The 23536-nt window shown below is 33.1% G+C and overlaps 1 protein-coding gene across 3 annotated transcripts in view; it reads right to left on the bottom strand.

Annotated features, from left to right (window-relative positions):
* The window catches only part of LOC150092935 (uncharacterized), a 192724-nt gene that overhangs the window by 86559 nt on the left and 82629 nt on the right, over nucleotides 1–23536 (bottom strand). For 2 of the 3 annotated variants that reach the window (XM_090413390.1, XM_090413389.1), the window contains exons 5-6: nucleotides 19758–19814; nucleotides 7772–7821 (exon numbers count right to left, since the gene is read on the bottom strand). In XM_090413390.1, coding sequence (XP_090269516.1) covers nucleotides 7772–7821; nucleotides 19758–19814 — 107 coding nt within the window. The remainder of the gene's footprint in view (nucleotides 1–7771; nucleotides 7822–19757; nucleotides 19815–23536) is intronic. The other variant, XM_090413391.1, reaches the window with a different exon arrangement.

The raw sequence follows: 23536 nt of genomic DNA, 5'->3' as shown, positions 1-23536 counted from the left end.
TTGCATTACTAGTTTAAATAATATCACAACATATCCACATGACTAAATAAATATAGCTCTTATAATAGTTTACCTATAGCATAGTTAAAACTTTTTTTTTATGTAGTGCTATCATATTCTGTACACCCCTTGAGGGTACATGTCAGGAATAATTTGATGATGATGATAGTTAAAATTTTCAGAGTTAAATTTTCAACTGACAATATCTCCATCATTTTTGCAATAACTAGTATGTTTATGATAAATTTATAATATTCACAGACGGATATATCAAATGGCAGTACTATTTAAAAAGTGGCAAATGTAAGCACAGTTTTTTTTTTTTTTTGGGCTTATTTTCATCATCATCATCATTAAATTCCTGCCATGTACCCTCAAGGGGTGTACAGGATATGATAGTACTATGAAAAATTTACATCATTACTAACTCCCTATCTACAATTTTCCTCCAAATCAGTCTGTTACTTATCAAGATTCCAACATTATCAGATCTTATATTTCTATCATCTAAGCCACTTTGTGCCGTATCAATCCATCTATATTTTGGTCTTCCTCTGGGTCATTTTCCTGTTGCACTACCTTATCCCAGTCCTGAAGATACTTTCAGGTGCAAACTTTGTGTAGGTGCAAACATGGGTAGTGGCACTTCCCTTAATGCATAACATTATACATATCCGCAAGGAGATGTGCTTTGCATTATGGGATATACTGAGATAGAAGTGATGTTAGCTTGGTCCACCTTTGCTACGAGTTGCCCGGTGTTGTACTACCTTACCCCAGTCCTGAAGATATTTTCAGGTGCAAACTTTGTTTGCTCACACATGGATAAAGGATTAAACTAAATTTATAATAGTCTAACCAAGTGAAAAATAAACCTTCAACATCTTTCTCTAAATCCAGAGGAATTTAATAAAATGGTGGCACACCTTTTGGCAACTCCTATAGGTAAAGATGACCTCGCCATTGCTTCTGCCCGGTATCTCCACTTCTGGGCCTGGCTCCCACAGAGACCTCAATAAAGGTCGAAACTAGTCTGGGTAATGGCCCTTCCCTTAATGCATAACATTATACATATCCGCAAGGAGATGTGCTTTGCATTATGGGAGATACTGAGATAGGAGTGATGTTAGCTTGGTCCACCTTTGCTATGAGTTGCCTGGTGTTGTACTACCTTACCCCAGTCCTGAAGATACTTTTGCGCAAACTTTGTTTGCTCACACTTGGATAAAGGATTAAACTAAATTTATTATGTTTCATATAGTAGCTGGCTAGTTAGAATGAGAGGAGGGGATCCCACTGTAGTACCATCCAGCTGTCTGATTATTTTTCCATTCTGTAAGAAATAACCAGGCTAAATGGTAAACTGGAATAATTCAAATGTGTCAAAAGGGAAATGTGGCTTGATGAGGTCAAAGGTACAATTAGTGAACAGTGAAGTAATATCCAAGCTAACCATTATGCCAGAGTTAGCCTTTTTTTTATTAATGTTTTAAAGTGAAATGAATTTTTAATAAATAGGGAAGGGAGGGTTGACTGTGTGGGGAGAGGGGAGGGAGAGTGAGAACTGATTTGGATAAATGTTTGGCCAGTAGGCAGGACTGTCAACTACTGGATGAAAGGGGGAGGGGGAGATATTATGTTTGTGAATTTTGAAAACCCTTATATTGAGGATGGTTTGATATAATAAGGTTTTAATTTTTTGCTAATCTCTTTAGGCTATAAAAGTTACATCTTGGTCCAAATCTTACATCAAATCACTTTTGATATATGAGGTTAACAAACTGCATACCTCCTTCCCTTCATCCAGTAGTTGACAACACAGACATGACAGCCCCATCTACAAGCTGGCCAAACATTTATCTAAATCACTCTCCTGCTTCAGGCACTTCCTCCTTCATCTGTATGGTAAGTCAGGACTAGCAGTTCATGCTCTGAATATAGGATTAAATGGAAGAAGACATCAGTATTACACAGAAGCCACTAGAGATCTAAGAGACTAATTTTAGAACCAGCATTGGCTATGAAGCCCTCTCCCAAACTCAACAGTATTGCTGTATTTAATTTCCAAAGATGTGGGAGACAGTCATTCTGAGACCAGATAGTCCAACTTCTCCAAATTAATTTTATGGTTATCCAGTCCACAGAGGGTGCTCTGTTAGAACATTAGTTCATTCTGTTACAATTTTAACAGTTTCTTTAATAATTTAGTTGAGTGCTGTGTATTGGTCACAGTTGTAATTTGCGTTCTGAAGATTCCGGGTAGAAAACAAACAAAATATTAGTACGTTCAATCAATTAATTATATTTTTTCTTCTCTTGGTGTTGTTTATACTGTGGAGTGCTATTATGAATAACAAATAACACCTAAGTCTCTCTCTCTCTCTATAAGTGTATTTTTTATTAAGTTATTGTTAACTCACATTTTGCCCTGGTCGCCAAGGCATTTTCATAAGCACAAAGAAAGAAATATGCACATGCATGCAGGCATAACTGTTGGAAGGTAAACAGAGATCAAACTGGCTACACAGTAGAGTCAGTATATTCTATGGGTATGGGTGGTAGTTAGAACTGTCAAGTAGATCCTGATCATTCTGCTGATGAACTCATGAAGAGTCTTCTAGATTTTTGGTAGAATGAGGCAGCCATATTTATTCACATTAAGATAATGCCAGAGAGACGTGACATATTTTAAAAATGGACTGAGATTCTTTTTACACCTGTATAAAGAATACCTCCACCCCTTAATGGATTTGATGGTCTGCAATCTAGAGTAGCTACAGAGCAGATATTTGACAAATTTTATGTTAACTCCATCATAATACAGACTGTTCTTTTTTTCTTTTCATTCAGTGTGAAATATTTCAATTTATAGAAACAAGGAATACTGTAGAAACCACGGTAATCTAGGTGATAGAGAGGATCTTTGGGGGGGGGAGAGATAGGGTAACTTTTTATTTTTTTTAGACATGAAATTTTTTTCTGAGGTATCCAGATGTAAGGAATGGCAATGGAGTCTTTGTGATCTCAGTCCTGGGAAGGGTTAGATTTGAAAAAAGAAAGAGTTAATGTGATTTTGTAAAGGGAAGCCATTAGCTAAATAAGTGTCATGGATGGTTTGATTTCAATGGAGTGACTAATATGGCCTGAAAATATGGTTCTAGCTTTATGGTTAAAGTTTTACAAAAACCACACACTATTGTGAGGAGTCATGTTGTGAAAAATAATGAATGCATTTATCAAGATGGGTAGGTTTTTTGCAGAGAGAGAAAAGCATAAGAATCAGTAAATGGGTGACTAGGGCATTAAGCAATGACAAGCAATTATTTTCTTTTTCTATACTAAAACAGATCTTAGGATGATGACTGTTAAGGTGTGCTAAAAATGTTTCAATGTACTGAAGTCATGTAGCCAAATGGAGAACACATCGTCAAACCACACAGTCATATTGCAAGTATGATGGGGGGGGGGGAATATGGGACAAATTTTTCAAAATGCTCCATGATAAGATGCCAAAATTTAAACAAGCACACACACACACAAACAGTAATCTAATATATGGATGCTTAGACACTGATTATCACTCGTGTTTAGAGGAAAAAACATCATCATCATCAAGTTCCTGACATATACCTCAGAGGGTGTACAGGATCTCATGATAGTACTACATGAAAAGTTACATCATTATAAACTTCCTATCGACAATTTTCCTCAAGCTTAGCCTTTTATCTATCAACATTCCAATATTAACAGATTTTATATTTCTGGCTTCTAAGGCACTTCTTACTATATCAATCCGCCTACACCATAGTCTTTTTTGGGGGGGGGGGATCTTTTTCCTGTCATCCTGGCAAAGAACACTTGTTTAGATAATCTTTCCTCTCCCATTCTGTTTAAGTGTCTATACCACCTGAGATTAGCTCTGCTAACACGTTCTTGAAGGCAAACAATGTCAAGTTCTTTCCTAATATCCTCATTTTTAATATGATACTGCCATCTATTCAGTCCAGTAATCTTTCTCAGGACTCTCATATCTGTGGTCTCCAGTCTTTGATCAAGAATTTTATTTCCAACCCAGCTCTCAGATGCATAAGTTAAAATTAAAATTGGTTTGAGTACTGTCTTATATACAGCTAGTTTAGTGTTTTGACTAATCTCTCTCTTATTTCATATAAATTCAGTTTACTTCCTACCATACCAGCTTTGCTAATTCTGCTGTGTATTTCCAAATTTAATTTGCCATCTTCACTAAAAAGTGTGCCTAAGTAGCCAAAATGTTTTACTTGTTCTATAGGTTCTCCATTCAGGATACAGTTGATGTTTTCAATGTCCCTGCCCATTTCTCATTGTCTTTTTAATGCTGATTTTCATACCAAATTTATTATAGCAGTATAACATCATCTGCATAAAGTAAAAAAGCTGAGATTAACATCTCCAGTTTTGATATCAATACCACTTTCTTTTATAATGTGATTCATATAGATGATGAATAACAGTGGAGACAATGTACATCCCTGTCACACACCTCACTTAACATCAAACCATCTTCCTATACCTCCTACAATTCTAACTGCCGATTTTCAACTCAAATAGATACTATGTACTGCTTGATATAATGTTCCATTTAAACTGTATAATGTGTAAATTATTTAATTTATATACATACATATGATTTTAATCTCTCATTATAGATGATTATTCTGCATCTGTTATGTCTTTAAAAATAATCTGTGACATCATTCAGTATGATGCACTTAGTGAAGTTATCAGTAGGCACTAGTAATTTTAACCATGCCATCAGGATATCAATAACATCTAGTGAACATAATTGCACCTCCATATCTGTCTTTCATTTGCAAGTAATGATGTCACTGTATTACAGTTATTTTTATGAAGTTTACAATTATGATTTTGACATCATTACATTATAAATGACTATACTATGATCAAACATTCTAATGTTTTGGAAAAAAAACATTTATACCTAAGAAAAGGTAATTTCCTGCCATGACAATAATCTAGGTTTGTTCCCTTTCTTTTCAGCTTTGTCAATGTTTTGTATAATCTGGCACAAACATTTCTCTAATAATGACACATTTCAAATTATGCACACAGCATTCACTTTGATAGCATTAATTTATTTGAAAATCAAATGAATTAAAATCCAAGTTACAAAAATCCCAATTAAAGGTACCAAGATGGGTGAGAAATTACATTCCATGAGGTATCATTAAAATAAGTGGTGATTACAATTAATTTTCATTAGGTACATAATTTTCACCAAGCTACTGAATGTTATTAGCATTGTTGGATCCTGATTATAGAGAGATTGGAGTAATTATTATTTGTTTCAGAATCCAACATGATCTCCCATCACATAGGCTAGACTTGTAAATATTATTTAATGTAAACAACTTATTTTACAATTTAATATTCATATAACTACCTTTAATTTTATCTAATATTTAATTATTGAATCAAGAATATATGTATTAATAGTAGAAAAACTGTTAAAATATTATCAAGCTTTTTAGCTTATTTCTATGTTAATATAGAATATATATTTGATAATTTAACTGCGCATTAATTGAAATGTATATATTCTCTATTTATTCCTATTTGTAGAAATTTAACGTTATGTAATAGCTCAATTTTATTATGTTTTGTTTTGTTGTCATGGAGACACATGTAAGTAAGCGAGCATGTTTTTGGAACACCATGTGGGGAGAAAGCTTATTGAAAAGAGTTTTAATTAAAGAAATCACGAGAACAATTTAGGCGGGAAGAATGGATATAAAAAGCGATGAACGCTGAAATTAATTAATTAAGAGAGAGAAAGGAGAGGATTGGCATTAGGTTGGAATCGGAGCATTCGGGAATCACAGTGCGATAATAGCGAGTCGGCAAGTCACTCAAGCAGCTAATAAAGTCTACTAGTCGAGAGGCAGTTAGCTAATAAATTGTAGAATAACAATTATAGCTACGGAAGACAGCTGAGTGACTACTAAATAGACTAGTGATATTTGAGTTGAGATTTAATTTCAGGGCCGACCTGTCAAGGACACACAGAATCTTGAAATAAAGCATGGAGTTACTAGAATAGTAGAGGCTGTAAAATTGAAGTTTACCGTTAGCTGTGCTTAGAATTATAGTGCCTAAAGAATTAATTGAATGCCGGAGGAATGAACAACTGTGCATATAAAACCTAAAGTTAAGGAATTATTGCGTATTGCCTTATTTCATGAGTGATCAGTAGTACTTTATGCAACAACGTTTGTTTATGTGTATTGTGACAGATGATTAATTCAGTTATTGCTTAGAAGAATTTATTTAATGAGTGCCGTTTACTGTTTAAAGTGTTTACAGTTGTAAAAAGTGTAAATGTATAAGTAGATAGAAGATTATAGGTAAGATTATTCCAACCATTAATATTCCTATATAGAGAAGTGTGTGAGTTTCATCCTAGAATTTCCCTATACTAACAGTAACTATTTCGGAAATTAGCTGAAGTGTAAATTTAAAAGTGTTTGTTTGTGAAGAAGTGTTACTGCAATTTTTGTCATATTTGGAACTTAAAGAACTGTGAGAAGACTGTATCAGAGATAACAGATTTACCATTGTCTGAGTTTGTATGACAGTATTATCAGAAATGCTGAAGTGTTTATAATAACTTATTTAGTATTTTGATTCTTAAGTGTATAATTTGTGATTATAAAATTAAATATTTGTTTTTGTTAATCAAAAGTTGTATTTTGCCTGAATCTCTTTTACTGCACCATTCATAAAATATTCGAACGAAAGTGGGTGAATTAAGTAAGTCAAATATACTCGGCCAGTATATATAATAACAACGTATAAAGGAAGGGTAATTGAGAGTTGGTTTATCTTCAATTCTTGAACTAATTCAAATATAAAGTGGCGCAGTCTTTAAATATAAATTTTCTTTATATTTGAATTAGAAATCAACTAGCAACCTTCTATTTTGTCTAAGAACATCGTATTGACTAACAAGTCGGATCCAAGGTACGGATTAAGAAGAAGTAGGATCCAACAACATTATGAACAAGATATTTAAATGTGTGTGGTTGGCAAAGTAGTTAACACCTTACCTAAGGATTCATAAGCATTGAGGCCCACAGTCTGATTACAGTGAAATCCTGCTACAGACATGAAAGAATTTCATTGCCTGGTGTGAAACAACTGCATCACTTACAGGAGGCCTGAAGTGGCTCTAGTGCAGGGTTTTTTCCTTTTTTGGATTATGTAAAAAAATAAATAAAAATTATTATTATTTGTCACCTCCAGGAAGTCCAAGTACTCATCAAGGGAAGGCACCTGTTCTACAGCTCTGTCTTCAACATTCAATCACCAACTGACTGCAACTACACCAACGCCATCTACTGCCGACCACCACTCATATTTCCACAGACAATCCCAAATATCCATGTCCACGGCGGGATATAATAAAATATAATAAAAGGTAATAATAATAAAATCCATTAGCCTATCCAGGGTACTAAAGTACAACAGGTTCACAACCATTCATGGGTAGGAGTAACGTAAAAAAATTAAGTTAATCGATTTACTTACCAAGTATGAAGCTTCTTAATCCCTCCCTTCAATAATTACATTAATAAATGATATTAATTATATGCAGCTTGGTTATTAACAAGTGACATTTTTTATTTTTTAAATAGTAACCTTAAAACCTAACCACAGAGACAAATACAAAATGACAAATTTAAAATTCTATGTGACAAGTTCATATTCTTACCTTAAATTCTGCTAAGAGTTTAGCAGGAGCTGTTGCAACTTTAGTACCTACTGTAATAAGAAACAGCTGATTAATAAATGTTACAAATCTACAACTAAAAAAACAGTCCATGACAGAAAAGCCATATCAGATTTCTTTAACACCTTACTATTTTAAAAGTTTTCCTACCATAATTACCGACAATAAAAAATAAAAATATGCATCATTTGATAGAGGACAAAAAAACTTATTTTTAATTTGAAGCATCAATAGTTTTATTTTCAAAGTGTAGATGAATAGAACAGAAATGACATTTGAATAAAATTTATAAGGAATAGTTATTAAACTAAACTCACCTAGACAGTTAAATCCAAGACTATGTAATAGTATGCGTAACTAAAATAAGCTTTAAAGTTTTTTTTTTCCTTTAAAGCTCCACCCATTGTTATATACATGATGTGAAATCAGAAATGAATGCACTGCATTTGATTTAAGATTCGCTTAATACATTCACACCTACTAAAGAACACAGAGACAGATCTCACTTAGTACATGTTGATAAGATAGTAAATCATCAATTATTTGTAAAGTCTATATGTCAGATCCCATGCAGATCACCAAGCATGTTGAAAATTTCTATCTCCATGCAGTATATATGAACCGATACACAGACGTGTGGAGTGTGCATGTTAGTAGTTGTAGTTGGTCATTCACTGTTTAGTAGGTGCATCCTATAATTGGCTGCGAAGTTGAACTCTGAGCTGTGCTGGGCGACCTTATGAGTGATTTCCAGATGTCACCAAATGTTACTTGCCTCATGAACAAGTTGAGAAAGGAATCTCAAAAAGGATATATCTGATATCTATTTGCACTTCATGAAGCCATTCCAACTTGACAGGTAACATTATCTGCAGTTATGCATAGCTATTGATAGAAAAGAAATGTTTCAAGAAGCAGAATAATATGAAACAAAAAATAACAAAAACAGAACATATTGATACAGAATGTTAGCTTACTAGTTTCGCCACATAACTGGTGGCCTTGTCCGGGCAAGATAATGCTATACAAAACAGCTTAAAGAACAAAAATAAGATTAAATTACAACTAATATATAACAGAAGGATGAAAAACATCAAATTCATATGAACCGATACACGGACGTGTGGAGTGTGCATGTTAGTTGGTCATTCACTGTTTAGTAGGTGCATCCTATAATTGGCTGCGAAGTTGAACTCTGAGCTGTGCTGAGCGACCTTATGAGTGATTTCCGGATGTCACCAAGAATCATCCATTGGTTTCTGTTTAGGCTACCTCTTGAACGGATCACTACTACAGCTTTCTTTATTGAGTGGGAGGTATAGTCATCTTCTATGTACGGCATAGTACTTTTATCCCATTCAATATTGTGATTTGTGTTGGAAAAACGGAAAAGAATTGTCTTCTCTGTTGTAGTTTACATCTCTGATATGTTCCTTTTTTCTTATTTCTAAACTTCTAGAAGTTTGTCCTATGTGATTCAATCTGCAAGAACATGGGATGTTGTAAACTCCAGGGTGTTTGTAGACAAGATTGATCTCTATTTCCAACCTATTAAACTCAGTTTATATCATCTTATAATATATAGTGGTCAAAAAAAACATTTATCATGAAAGGACTTGATGGGGAAGTCAAACGTAAGGTACATAAATTAAAGCAGCTTAAATGCAAGAAAGTGAAACTTCTAAACCAACTCACGTTTTTAAAAAAGATGCAGAAACAACAATATAATGCCCAAGTGTTTTACTTATGAGAGAACATTTCCATTCTAGCAAAGCTAAACAGATATATTAGAAAATGTCTTTAGTGAAAGGATACAATATACAAGGTTTACCCTAAGCCAAGTTGATTCATCATGTCTTCATTTTATATTACATTATTTCTAACAAGACCCAACCTTCCAGACAACAAAGTTGTTTTCAACCTTTCTGAAAAAAACTTAACATCTGTAGAAGTTAGCATCCTAAAAAAAAAGGTTTCAATTTTGCAGTCTCTATGGAGTTTATACCAAAAGTACACATTATGTGCAGTGTCAAGAACTCTTCATTTTTTACCTGTATCTGTTGCAAATGATATAAGGTTAAAGACTGCGATCATCATTCTCTCATCTTCCTGACCACCAAGAAAGAACATCACCCCTTTGGAAAAGAGAGCACTAACTAATTTAAAGAAAAATAAAGAGATAATTATCCTCAAAACAAACAAAGGCAACTCTACCATCATTTTAAATACCAGAGATTATATATCAAAAATCTCTTTACTTTTGGACACATCCACTTACTGTCAACTAGACTCAAACCCTACTTGGACAAACCACATAAAAACCAAAAACTTTCTACATAATATGGATACATGGCGACAGATCTTAAAAAGAAACTGAAGTCAATGCATCCGTTAACTCCACGTTTACATGGTTCACCAAAAATACATAAAACCGAGATGCCTCTTCATCCAATTATAGATGGAATAAACTCCCCAACTTATTTACTATCCAAATATCTCACTCATCTTCTGAAAGCACACATTCGAAATACAGACACATATATCAAAAATACACATTTCATTGAAAAGTTAAGAAATGTCTCAATATCAAGAACAGACATTCTCGCTAGCCTAGATGTTACGTCTTTGTTTACAAACGTCCCAGTGAATGAAGTTGTGACTCATAGACAATCTATTTCCTCAAGACATAGCTCAGCTTTATAGACATTGCCTAAATTCCAATTTTTTTCAAGTGAAATGGGAAGATCTATAAACAACTGTCAGGCCTTGCAATGGGGAAGTCCTCTATCTCCTCCATGCACAGACTTATTTATGAAAAAGTTGGAAACAGATATCTTGTCAAATATGGATCCAAAACCATCAGTAAGGTGGAGATATGTCGACGACATATTTATCATATGGAAACATAGTGAGGCAGAATTACATGATTTCTTAACTTCCATTAACTTATTTCATCAAAATAATCAAGTTCACCTTAGAACTCGAAAATGAAAGAAAATCATCTTTTTTAGACATATTAATCACAAAACAAATGGATAATAGCATTGGTCTTAATGTGTACTGCAAATCGACTCACACAAGCCGTTACTTGCACTTTGCCTCTTCGCACCATATTTCACAAAAGTTAAGCGTTATACATAAGCTAAAAAACAGAGCAGTATGTACCATAAGAGAAGATCACAGTTTTAACAGATGAATTAGATCTTATCCTCAAAACATTAACAAACAATGGTTGCCCAAAAAAATTAATAAAAAGGATTATTTTCTCCACCCCCTCCCCCAACAGCAAACCCAAGAAACTCATTACAGGACTTCCATTTCCATTCCTTTTGCTGGCACAGTTTCACAAAGAACTGCCAACCTGCTAAGGCCTCATGACATCCGAGTTGCTTTCAAACCAATAAAGACTTCAGAGTATGTTACGGTCACCAAAAGACAAGATTGATTTCTACAAACACCTGGAGTTTATTTACAACGTCTCGTGTTCTTGCAGATTGAATTACATAGGACAACCTTTAGAAGAAATTAGAAATAAGAAAAAAGGAACATATCGGAGATGTAAACAACAACAGAGAAGACAATTCTGGTTTCGTTTTCCATTTTTCCAACACAAACCACAATATTAAATGGGATAAAAGTACTATGCTGTACATAGAAGATGGCTACACCTCCTGCTCAATAAAAGAAGCTGCAGTAGTGATCTGTTCAAGAGGTAGCCTAAACAGAAACCAAGGGATGATTCTTGGTGAGATCTGGAAATCACTCATAAGATCGCTCAGCACATCAGAGTTCAACTTCGCAGCCAATTATAGGATGCACATGCTAAACAATGACTCACCACTGTTAACATACACACTCCACACGTTTTGTAACAGTTCATATGAATTTGATATTTTTTATCCTTCTGTTATATATTAGTTGTAATTTAAGCTTATTTTTGTTCTTTAAGCTGTTTTGTATAGAGTTATCTTGCCCAGATGAAGCCACCAGTTACGTGGTGAAACTAGTAGGCTAACATTCTGTATCAAAATCTCCGGCCTATTAAACCCAGTTTATATTATCTTATAAAACAGAACATAATAAAGTAACAGAAATAATACAGAAAGACCTGTTATTTATGTTGAAGTTATTGGAACATAAAACTACATAGACGCTAGAATGTAAACAAATAATAGGTCAAATTAATCATTTACAGTTGACATTTTGTTAGCTTAAGCCAGGGGTGGGTAAGTTCTTCGGTAATAAGAGCCGCAGAAAATATTATTTTTAAATTGTATTTATAAATAATAAAAAATACAACTATATAGTAGTCCTACTCACCAAAGAAGAATATGTTTAATCTCTACTCTTTGAAAGCTTTGATTGATTCTTCATTTGTGCAGTTAATAGTTTAAATTCTGGCAGGATGTCAAAGTCGTTCTAAGAAGCTCGGCGAGGTGGCTGTTAGTGGGGATAGCACGATGTTTTGACTTGAAAAATTTCATTACAGACAAGAGAGATTCACAGTAAGTAGTCCCAAAAACAGAGAGTAGTCGGAAGCCAGTTTTCTGAAGATTGGGATACTCTGCTTCTGGGATTTGTTTCCAAAAGTCAGTTACAGATGAGCTTTTATGTACTACCCACATCTTCCTGCAGCTCAATAAGCTCTGTCTCTATTGAAGCAACATCCATGGTAGATGCAACAACACACATCTATCGTCAATGGCATCAATCACAAAAGGATTCACAAGAAATTCAAAACATGGCTTTAACTTTTTTAGTTTCTCAAACCTATTTCCAAAATCATAAAGCACCTAAGTTTCCTTCATATTGTTTCAGTTAAAATCGTCCTCCCATTGTTGGATAAACATTCTCATTTCTTGTTCATATTTCCGTTTTATACTCTTCTGTTGCTCAGTCATTTTAAACAAGGGTTTTATAACTTTCACTAAAATCAATCTTAATTATTTATTAATCAGAAAAGTACTTATCTACACTAAAATTCACTAGTTATGTTCCGCTACCACCAAAAGTGCGTAACTTGTGTGTACTGCATGAAGAATGATGATGCAGAGTCTAGGCAACAGAGGCGGTGGGTAATGCAGCAATCATAGTAGTCACTTTTGGAACCAATTTTGGTGGGAGCAACACAGGCCATAAAATGTCGAAACACTTTTTACCAACCAAATACGATAATAAAATCCACATTAACAACCCTTTTGGCCAGTACCATTTATAAGCTAAAAATGTAAAGTTTCAAAATATATGTTTTTTTACTTATCTTTAAAGCATTTACGAAATAAAATATTCTAATATTGGTACATACTATACAACTATAGATTATTAATATAAAAGTTCAGAAAAAATGGCAATGAAAACCAATATTGTCTTGGGAGCCGCATGTGGCTCGCGCGACGCAGTTTGCCCACCCCTGGCTTAAGCATTATCAGAGGCAATTTAACATTACACAATAAGTGAAGACAAACTAAAATGACCTGAATAACAAGGACAATAAATGTGCATGGAGGGCAACAGTGACACTCTTTGCAATGATTCCTGTTGTTAATGCTGATGGATAGATGGGGCTGTGCAGTGAAATCAGTTTAAAATCATACCATCCGTTATGTTAAAATTAACTGGGTTTTGTAGAACCTGTGCCATTTCCAAGAACAGTCTCTCCAATTTAAATCAGGATTGGCAAGACATCATTTTGCATTAAAAAAAGTTCCATAAAAGAACTATACACCTTCAATTATAGGAGAAGATTAAATTAGAGGAGAACGATCACTTAGATCTTTAAACAAATTGAAGGTGTTGCAATGGGCTCCCCACTTTCGCCCCATTGCAAACTTATGCATGGAATCTTTTGAATCTTTGGCACTTAATTCTGACCCCCCCCCCCCCTCTCAAGTCCAAAGCTGATTAAAGTTAGAATATGATTGAGGTATATAGACAATGTCTTTGCCATTTGGCCACATGGCCCATAGGCTCTGTCTAACTTTGTACATTTCTTCAATGATATCCATCTTCATATTAGTTTCACTATGGAAGAAGAAAAAGGAGCTCTTGCCTTCTTGGATACTTTAATTACAAGGCAAGCAGATGGATTCCTCATATGTTCAGTTTACCATAAGCCCCCCCCCCCACACACACACACACACATACACACAAGAAGATGTCTACTGCCACTTCACGTCACCATCCTGCCCAGAAGCTTGGAATTTTCAAAACCTTAGCCTCCAGGTCAGAGCAAATTTCATCCTCAGGACAAGCACTTACACCTGAAACAACAAACTGTACTCACATCTTTCTAACAAAATGGATATACCAAAAAAAAAAAAAAAAAAAAAAAAAAAAACTGGCCAAACTCCTAAAAAGAACACTACAAACATATCTCCAACCCCCAAACCGTACTACACTATAGCTTTACCCTACATCAAAGACACAATGGATAAACTGGGTTCCCTCCTGAAATGACACATAATCAGAACTGTACACAAACCTTCTACCTGCCTAAGACAAATCAAGGATTGCCTAGATCTGGTCTCCTTCCCTGGTGTCTACAGTATCCCTTGCCAGTGTGGACCTCAATATTTCAGACAGACAGGATGAGGATGTACTACTTTGGTCAGGAGAAAAGAACAAAAAAATACATCTGGAATAGAGAACCAAACAAGTGGACTATCTCAACATGCCATACAGAAAGACTGCTTCATAAGATGGAAGAAAGCCAGGCTACTTTGCAAATCCCAATTCAAACTGGAAATTCCTGGAAGCAGCACAGGTTTACAAAACCCAGTTAACTTCGACAGAATAGACGATATGATTTCAAACACATTTCGCTGCACAGTCCTATCTATTCATCAGCACTAACAACAGGAATCACCACGAAGAGTGGCAGTCACCCTCCACACACACGCACTGTCCTTATTATCCAGGTCATTTTAGTTTGTTTTCACTGATTGTAGTGTTAAATTGCCTCTGATAATGGTAGCTTAAGCTAGTGAAACGTCGACGGTAAATGATTAATTTGAGTTATTAAATTATTTGTCCATGTAGTTTTATGTTCCAGAAACTTTGAAATGAATAACAGCAACAGCTACGGAAATTTAAACAGAGAATTACATGAAAGACCTGAGAATTCAATGCAAAAATATACAAACATTTTGTTAAATAAAAGTTCAGAGGCATGCAGAATAAATTTCATACACAGCTTTTTATTTCTTAAATGTAACTTAAGAAATAAAAAGTAAAGAGGTGTAGGTACTAGATAACCTGATAAAGACCTGCACTCAAATTCAGGATAAAAATCATAACCCAGGTTAAAAACTATAGCTCATTTCTTTCAGCTAAAAACAGGAAATATCAGCAGAGTTACGTGAAATCACACAAATATGAATAAAACTCAAATATCAGAATAAATGCTCATCCTAACAGATAAGCTTAGGTGGTGACAGTTATTCATGACTTCAGAGCACAACACAGCATGTATACGTGACAGTGAGTAAGTGAAACAATACAATTGTAACAGGCAAAAGATCTAAAGTCCTATTTTGAAACACTCTAATGTAAAAAAATAAATAAAAATACAGCTATGTGGAAGGTGCTCTTAAGATAACAGTCTCCCAAAATTTTGGCAAATGAATGCAACCATATTCGTTCAGGTTAGAATTCTTCATAGCTATGGCTGACTCAAAAAATAATCTTTTAGATCTGTAACAACTTCCATATTTTTTTTATAAAATAGTTTGTTTGTTGTTGTTAATACCATTAAAAATAAGTCACACTGAAGGAAAGAAATGTAACAAAGAAATCTGAAATTTATTATACTTCCACTGAGAATGGCTTGTGAGTTTTAATAATCTGATATGAAGGGAATTATTTATTCTTGAAAACTAAAATAGTTCAGAAATATAAGAACTATTTCAGTGGAAGAAAACAGTACATGACTCATGGCATGAAGAACAATCAAATGCAATGTGTTCAGGACAGTATAATAAGCAAAATGGCTGCATCAAATATAATGGTTTTGCTTCAGGTAAGTTAACTATTAACAGCTGATCTTCATTCAAAATTTTGTTATTTTTTGTATTTTAAGTATATTTTCTATACTTCATTATCATTATTAATTTCCTGAATGGACCCTCAATGTATGTTCAGTCTACTATGATGGCACTACATGATTAAGTTTACATAATAATGTAAAATTAATAACTTATCAACAATTTTCCTCCAAATTAGTCTACTGTCAGCAAATCAATATTGTCATATGTAGCATTTCATGCTTCTGCAACACTTCTGACGGAATCAATCTACCTAGATCTTGATCTTCCTCTGGGTGTCTTTCCTGCCATCAAATACCTGCTTTACTAACCTCTCCTTGCCCATTCTATGTAAGTGGCCACCACTTTCGATTAGCTCTGCTCACACATTTTTTGAATACTAACAATGTTAAGATCCTTTGTGATATTTTCATTTTTAGTATGATTCTGCCATTGCTACCATCTATTCATTCTAATTTTTCTCAGAACTCTCATATCTATAGTCTCTGGTCTTTGATCGAGTACTTTATTTCTAACCCAGCTCTCAGATCCATAAGTTAAAATTGGTTTGAACACTATCTTATATACTGCTGGTTTTTTTTTTTTTTTTTTCCAGCTAATTTCTCTGTTATTCCATATAAACTTATTGAACTGGCTCCCACTATACCATAAGTTAAAATTGAAAAACAGAATAAGAAAAACCAGCTTTTCTTATTCGGTTGCCTATTTTGAATTTGCCATCTCAACAAAAAACTGTGCCTAAATAGCTGAAATATTTTACTTGTTCTATAGGTTCTCCATTGAGAATGCAGTTTTCTATGTTCTTGCCTATTTTCATAATTTTGGTCTTTTATTGCTGATTTTCATGTGAGATATGTCACGACTGCCATGCAATTTAGAGAATCTTGGAGACTTGTGCTGGATGTGTTTAGGAGCACAACATAATCTGCCTAACAGCTAAATATGATATCTCCAATTTTAATATGTTTAAAACTGGTTTGAACACAGTCTTGTATACATTTTCTATACTTTTATTTATTTCATGAGCAAAGCTCAATAGGCTAATTCTAAAAGAATTTCACTACAGCCAGAACTGGAAAATGATCACATATGATGCTCAACCATTTTTGGAACATCCTTTTCATAAAAAAGTGCATGTCATACAGCACACGTGTAATATAAACCACTATGTTACAAAAATTAGTGAAACATTATATGCAATACACTTAACATCATTCTTCAGCAATTAGATACCACTCTTCTCATTAGACATTCATAAAATTTGAAATGAAATGAAAAAGTTACTTTTTGCAATAAGATGTCTGCTGCCTAAGACGCAGCAGACATTTTGTCATAAGTAATGTAACAGAAATTAAAGTTTTAAGGATAATGTTGACAAAAATAAGGAACACAGAATAAGAAACATGGATGTCGGGAGTGGTTTAGGACTAGAAAGTGTTGAAGAAATGCTTGTGAATTCTCACTTGAAGTACTACTTTGGACATAGAACCAATAATGTGTAAAATGAAAATTGAGGGAAAGAGAAACCAAGAGGAAGACCATAAAAAAATGGATAAGAGAAGTTTTAGGGAAAAAAACCTGAACTGGAACAGTGTTCAGGAAGAAAGAATTGGGAGGATAGAAGAAATGGAGATATTGAATCTGATGATCTAACAGTTTTTTTTGAATCAGTTGTTGATATCATAACTTAAATGTACCATACAAAAAAAAAAAAAAAGGATTCTCTTTAATTATTAGTTTCTAATACATCCTGAAACAAACACCTCCCAATGCAAATTTGGTTTCAAGCAAAAAGCCAATCACCATATGTAGTGTGTCTCCCAATACACAAGCAGGAAGTAGGAGACAACATTACGTGTCTTGCCACAAGGTCAAAGACAGTTCAAGAAGTTTCTTTCTGACCTGACATGAATGTGTTAAAAGACAAACTATGGAAATAGGCAGGGATATTGAAAATATCAACAGTATTCTCGATGGAAAACCTATAAAACAAGTAATACACCTCAGCTAAATAATCACAATTTTTAATGAAAATGGGAAATTAAATATGGAAAGAGACGAGAGAATTAAGCAATGCTGGTATAGTGGAAAGCCAGCTGAATAAATTTATATAGAATAAGAGAGAAATCAGCAAAAACACTGAACTAGCAGTATATAAGATCCAAGGCTAGAGACCACAGATATTAAGAATGCTGAGAAAATTAGGGAAGTAAACAGATAGTATAGTCAATGACAGAATCATGTTAAATATGAAGATATTAAGAAGGAATTCATAGCTACCTAATAATCATACTGGAATGCCTGGAATCTTTACCACAATCAGAAATTGTAAAGTTGGAAAAAAAAAAAAAAAAGATGCAAGTTTCTCAGAATATTTGAATAGATCAGTACTATTTAGATACTTTTTTTTTTCTTCAAATAATACAATGGCAATTTAATGGCTTAACATAACACAATAGGTACTATGTCATGGTTTAATATAAATAGCATAAAAGAGTCATCTGGAAGTTCAAAAACAACTGCTGCTTACTGTTTTTAGATACTTCATCAGACTCCCAGGTGGTCCTCTCTCAGAGAAAGCAACACACACTAACAGATACCTAAATATTATTTCATTCCAACCATCTATTCATGTATAAATGTATAGAATATAAACCTTAACAAACAGTTGGAGAACAATTTACTTAAATGACATCAAACTCCAAAATAATTAAAATACATCATAGTTTCACTAGTAATGAATATAATTCTATAAAAACAAAGATTTTTAACATCCACATCTAATAATAGGTAGACTAATCAAAATAGTAGCAATTCCTTACATTATGAGAATTTCTGATAGAACCAAAAACTCAAACAAATGCAAATTAAAATATTCAAACTAGTTTTCCTTATCCTATTCCACTCTCCTAAAGATGAAATCCACACATTATCAGTATCATGGCCATACACTGCCAATCTAAACTGTCCTATTACTGATGGTCTATAATAAGGAGTAAATATGCAATTAAATGAAGAGAGCACCAAAATTATATATGCGTGTATGTATATATGTCTGCTGAATCAATAGAGAAGTGGACACAGACCTATACATTTGATATCCCAATAAGAAGTAAGAAAATCACTACCTAAGAGTGCTTTTCTTGAAAGTGAAAGGCTCTTCTGGAAATCAGCATATGCTCTACAGAACCAAAAACATTCACATTTAAATATATTTGGCTGTTTTCAGAGTGTCATCCTCCACCAAAAACAACAAAACTCAACTGCACCCATAGGATGTAACAAGAACATTAGAATACTTGCTTGAAATTTCATGTTCTTATTCAATTATAAAGTATGTGCCTTTGTGATTATCCTTGAATATGTCTCAGTAACTGCAGACAAAATATCAGAAATAAAACATTTTTTTCTTGCTCATTGCATTGTGATAAGCCATTAAACCTTCATAGCATTATGTATGACCAACACACAAATCTAAACATGCAAAGTCTTTAATAAACATCGAAACTGTTCTCATTCCTACACAGTTGTAAAATGCACCTGTTATCTGGACATTCATATCATTCTATTATCATTCAGAAATAAATTAAGAAAATTATGTTATTCAGTAATACTATGAAATCTACACATCGAACACAATATTAAAATATAAAAAGTAACTGTTTTACAAAATATTAAACCCTTGATTGCACAGATATTGTTGGCAAAAGGATTAAACAATTGAAAACAAAAGGAAAAACTTACAGAAATAACATCTATAATTAATAAATTTTATGTTAAAATTTTAAAACTGTGTGAGTAAGTTTCATACATGCACACACACACACAGCACATTCATTCTACCTCACATTTTTAATGAAAGATGATAGTATGTGAATGTAGTTGAATATCTGCTATAAGCAAAGTGTAGGTGAATTCAACCTAACCTGATTCCTTTTTCTTCACATATGCAGTATGGCTGGCAGTGTCTCTTCCTTTGCGATCTAAATTTGAAGTAAGTTCAAGAAACTATAGTTTGTTTAAACAAACAACAGTCAAATGTATTTATCATGTTATGACCATAGATGTGCAATAATGTATAAAACCAAACACAAAATCCAGCAGCTGGTGGAAATATGATAATTATTTAATATTGAAAATTTGGGGTCAAAATAAAATTTCATTTACATAAAATACTTAAAAAAAAAAAAAACAGTAAACCACCTGAATATATTTTATAATGAATGAAAAAAAGAAAGTAGTTCTTCCAATATATCAAAACTAGAACTAAAATTTAATAAGATACATTTTTTTCATAAAATAACATGAAAAATGAAGCCAATAATACCAATAATGTACATTATTTCTATTTTTAATGATGGTAGTTCTGCAAACAGTAACACAGTGTAAGGCATTTGAAAACAATTAACTAACAGTACTCAAAATTGGCAAGCTGAAGAAAGGAACACAGAGCTTTAACAACATAAGAGTTAATTACCACCACATAAAGGAGGCAGAAGCAAATGAAAATACAAGGCCAAAAGCAAGCAATATAAATGTGCAAAAAAGGATAGTAAAGAAAAGTAATGAAAAAAGAAACCTTAACATTTTTTTAAAATATTTATAATATTTAAAAATAAGGAAACATGAGAATACAGAAAATTGATACCATCAAGTTCACTAAATAAAAATGCACAGCATAAATGAAAATATACATAACACAAATTATATACATAAAGTGGATTTTTTCTTATTAATAAAGAGTTGCATTATAATTATGCACATCCAGTTTGAAGCAAAATTCACATATGCACACAGCTACTGTGTTGAATTCCAAAATCTTAGAAGAGTAGTGCATAATCATTCTACATTTCCAAATGCCTATAATAACACAAATTGACAATTAATTTCATATCCAAATTTATTAAACAATTTGATTCCTAAGCTGTGATATAGCAAAGTCATTTAAATAATCATTCACAGATAAACTTTTTTTGGATTTCATATTTATAAGTATTTGCCCCTAAAACAATTTAATTAAGATTTAATTGACCAGTGTTCTGAAATAAAAATGTTGTTAAGAGTACCATAGGTATATATTTAAATATTTAGGAGTAGGGATCACCAGCCAATCAAATGTGATGGTGGCAATGCAGAATCGAATACTGAAAGATAATCGGGCTTTCTATTCTTGCTCTCATGTGTACTCAATTCAAAAGATATTCACTGAAAGACTAAAGTAAAAATGTATAAATTGGTAATTTGTCTAGCTGTTACCTATGGATGTGAAACCTGGATATTTATAGAAATGGTGGAGATTTTTATTTCAGCTTTTGAAAGGAAATCCTTAGAAAATATTTGGCCCAATAAATGATAACGGTCTCTGGAGGATCAGATACAGATATGAACCCACAATATCCAGGATAATGAAGCTCAAAAAGTTACAGAGGACAGGACATGTTTTTCATGTGGAAAATGTTCTTAAGAAGACAATAAACAATAAAATTCTTGATAAAAGACCGAAAGAAAGACCTAGAACAAGATGAATAGGCACCATTAATCAAAATAGCAACATCATACTGCAATGTCCAAATTGGACAGAAAAAGAGTCAGGGATAGACAGGGTTGGAGGCAATAAATCTAGGAAGCCAAGACTCAATTCGGGCTGTAGAGCCATAATAATCAGAAGAGTACCATAGCCTGTAAGACAATATGAAATGGTGCTATCAAATCCAAACCTCATAATATGCACTAGATCAACTATTTTAGTAGCTGTCAACATTAAGACTCACCGGACAGATTACACTATATATGTAGAATTTTAAAATTAGCCAAATTTCTTATAGGGAACAATTTCTTTTGACAAAAACTTTTATGTAACATTCAATAAGCTTTCCACACACCTTAAAGATATAAATATAAAAAATAAAACACACACAAAGTATGAATAATTTGCACAGAGGACCAAAAGAATTGTTCTTGATATATACATACAAAATCCCTCATAACAGTCATTCTTTTTTGAAAAATATTATTATGCGGTATTGTTAATCATATCTGGGATTCAGTGTAATATGTAATCTTTGGCTTCTAATGACAGACAGCAGCAAACTTCTTTATAATTAAATGTAATATAACAAACTGCTGAAAAATTCTTAATCAAGTCTCGATAGCAGCAATGATGTTTTAAACCTGATAATGGGAACAAGAAGATCAAAAACTGTTTGATACGCTCATTTACTACCAGACAACACTGATCTCCTCCTTCCAAAAGCAATTCATTCACTCAATGAACTGAGATATTGTGTTGCAAAAATGAAAAGAAGTAAACACACCCTAATAAATGTAAAGGAGCAACTGAACCTAATGTTTGCAATGGCTGGCTGCTGAAAACTAAGTGCTCACAGTGCAGTTCCTTTGTAAGCAGTCTGTGGATAGCAACATTGGAAATAAGCTAGAAATTTTATCAAGTCTTAAAACTAGAAATTAAAACACTTAAATATCACAAAGACTTCAAGTGATATCAAAATTAGTGTACTGGCTCTTAACATTTAGATACTATGTCCAAAAATTTGATTGGATTTCTGAATATAGGAGAGGAGGGAGACCAGACAAAACTGCTGTAAGTCATGATAAGCCATATCCCAAACTGGTTATCTAGCTGTTATTCTCATAATTAATTTAACAGAATGCATACAGCACAGAGAAATAATTAAACAACAGGTTCTATCATTCCAATATTTTGTCTCTGTCAACAGAGATATCTTCAGAAATACTGAATTCCTTAATAGTGTATTCTTAAATGTCTTTGTGAGAGAGACGAAATATCAGAATAATTAAACCTGTTTTTTAATTATTTCGGTGATGTAATCATTCCATTAAAATTCTAAGTGTAAATCACTAAGCCTAAATATGTGCTTCCTACCTGTTATTGTTTAGATACAATCTGGACAAGTTCAGATCCTTTTGTAGGAGAGAGTTCAGCTAAACTATTATTTTGCTTTCAATTAAATACTTGTCCAAAGGGGAATCACAATCTTGTGGGAAAAGTGTGTAGTGGTATGTAAATTATATCTCAGTAAGAGGAAGGAATCATCCAAAGTATTTATTTTGAATTACACCAAAGCAAATAAGGCTTTATAAAAATAGGATTTTCTAGTGTAAAAGAAATTCTATCACCGCTGGATGAGGATGACATCAACAAATTCACTTTTAGTTGAAAAGTGCTAAAAGTGAAAGGGAACTATATTATATCACATGTGGCAGTTGTATTGTCCATCTTATGAGGCCATATAAGATGGACAAAAGTGAGGCCAATTAAATAATGCCAATAAGATTTTCATTGGGAAATCTTAGGTTATGTGTGTGTGTGTGTGTGTGTGTGTGTGTGTGTTGAGGGGGGGAGGGGAACAACAATGCTTAGCCAAATGCTTATGTTGCTTTAACAATAAAATACCTGTAACAAATAGAAATAATTATAATATAAAAAAAGTTAAAAATACAAAACATAAAACAAAAGTAGTCTAAAAGCATAATGTTCATTAATACAAAATAAATAACCTTAATACAAATGCTTTATAATCAATCAGATAAAAGGTACATGCGCTCTGACAAATAGTACGTTTCCCTAGGACAGATCTATATGACTCATTTACATTTAGAGATTAGTCCCCAAGGAGTCCAATGACTCAACAAATGAGGACACCTTTTAGTTACAACTTCTAAC

The sequence above is a fragment of the Typopeltis vanoorti genome, chromosome 24, assembly GCF_054136105.1.
Source record: "Typopeltis vanoorti isolate ZY-2024b chromosome 24, IOZ_Tvanoo_1.0, whole genome shotgun sequence".
In the NCBI taxonomy this organism is placed as follows: domain Eukaryota; kingdom Metazoa; phylum Arthropoda; class Arachnida; order Uropygi; family Thelyphonidae; genus Typopeltis; species Typopeltis vanoorti.
The sequence above is the reverse complement of the archived record's forward strand: the minus strand, read 5'-3'. Positions and strand labels throughout refer to the sequence as shown.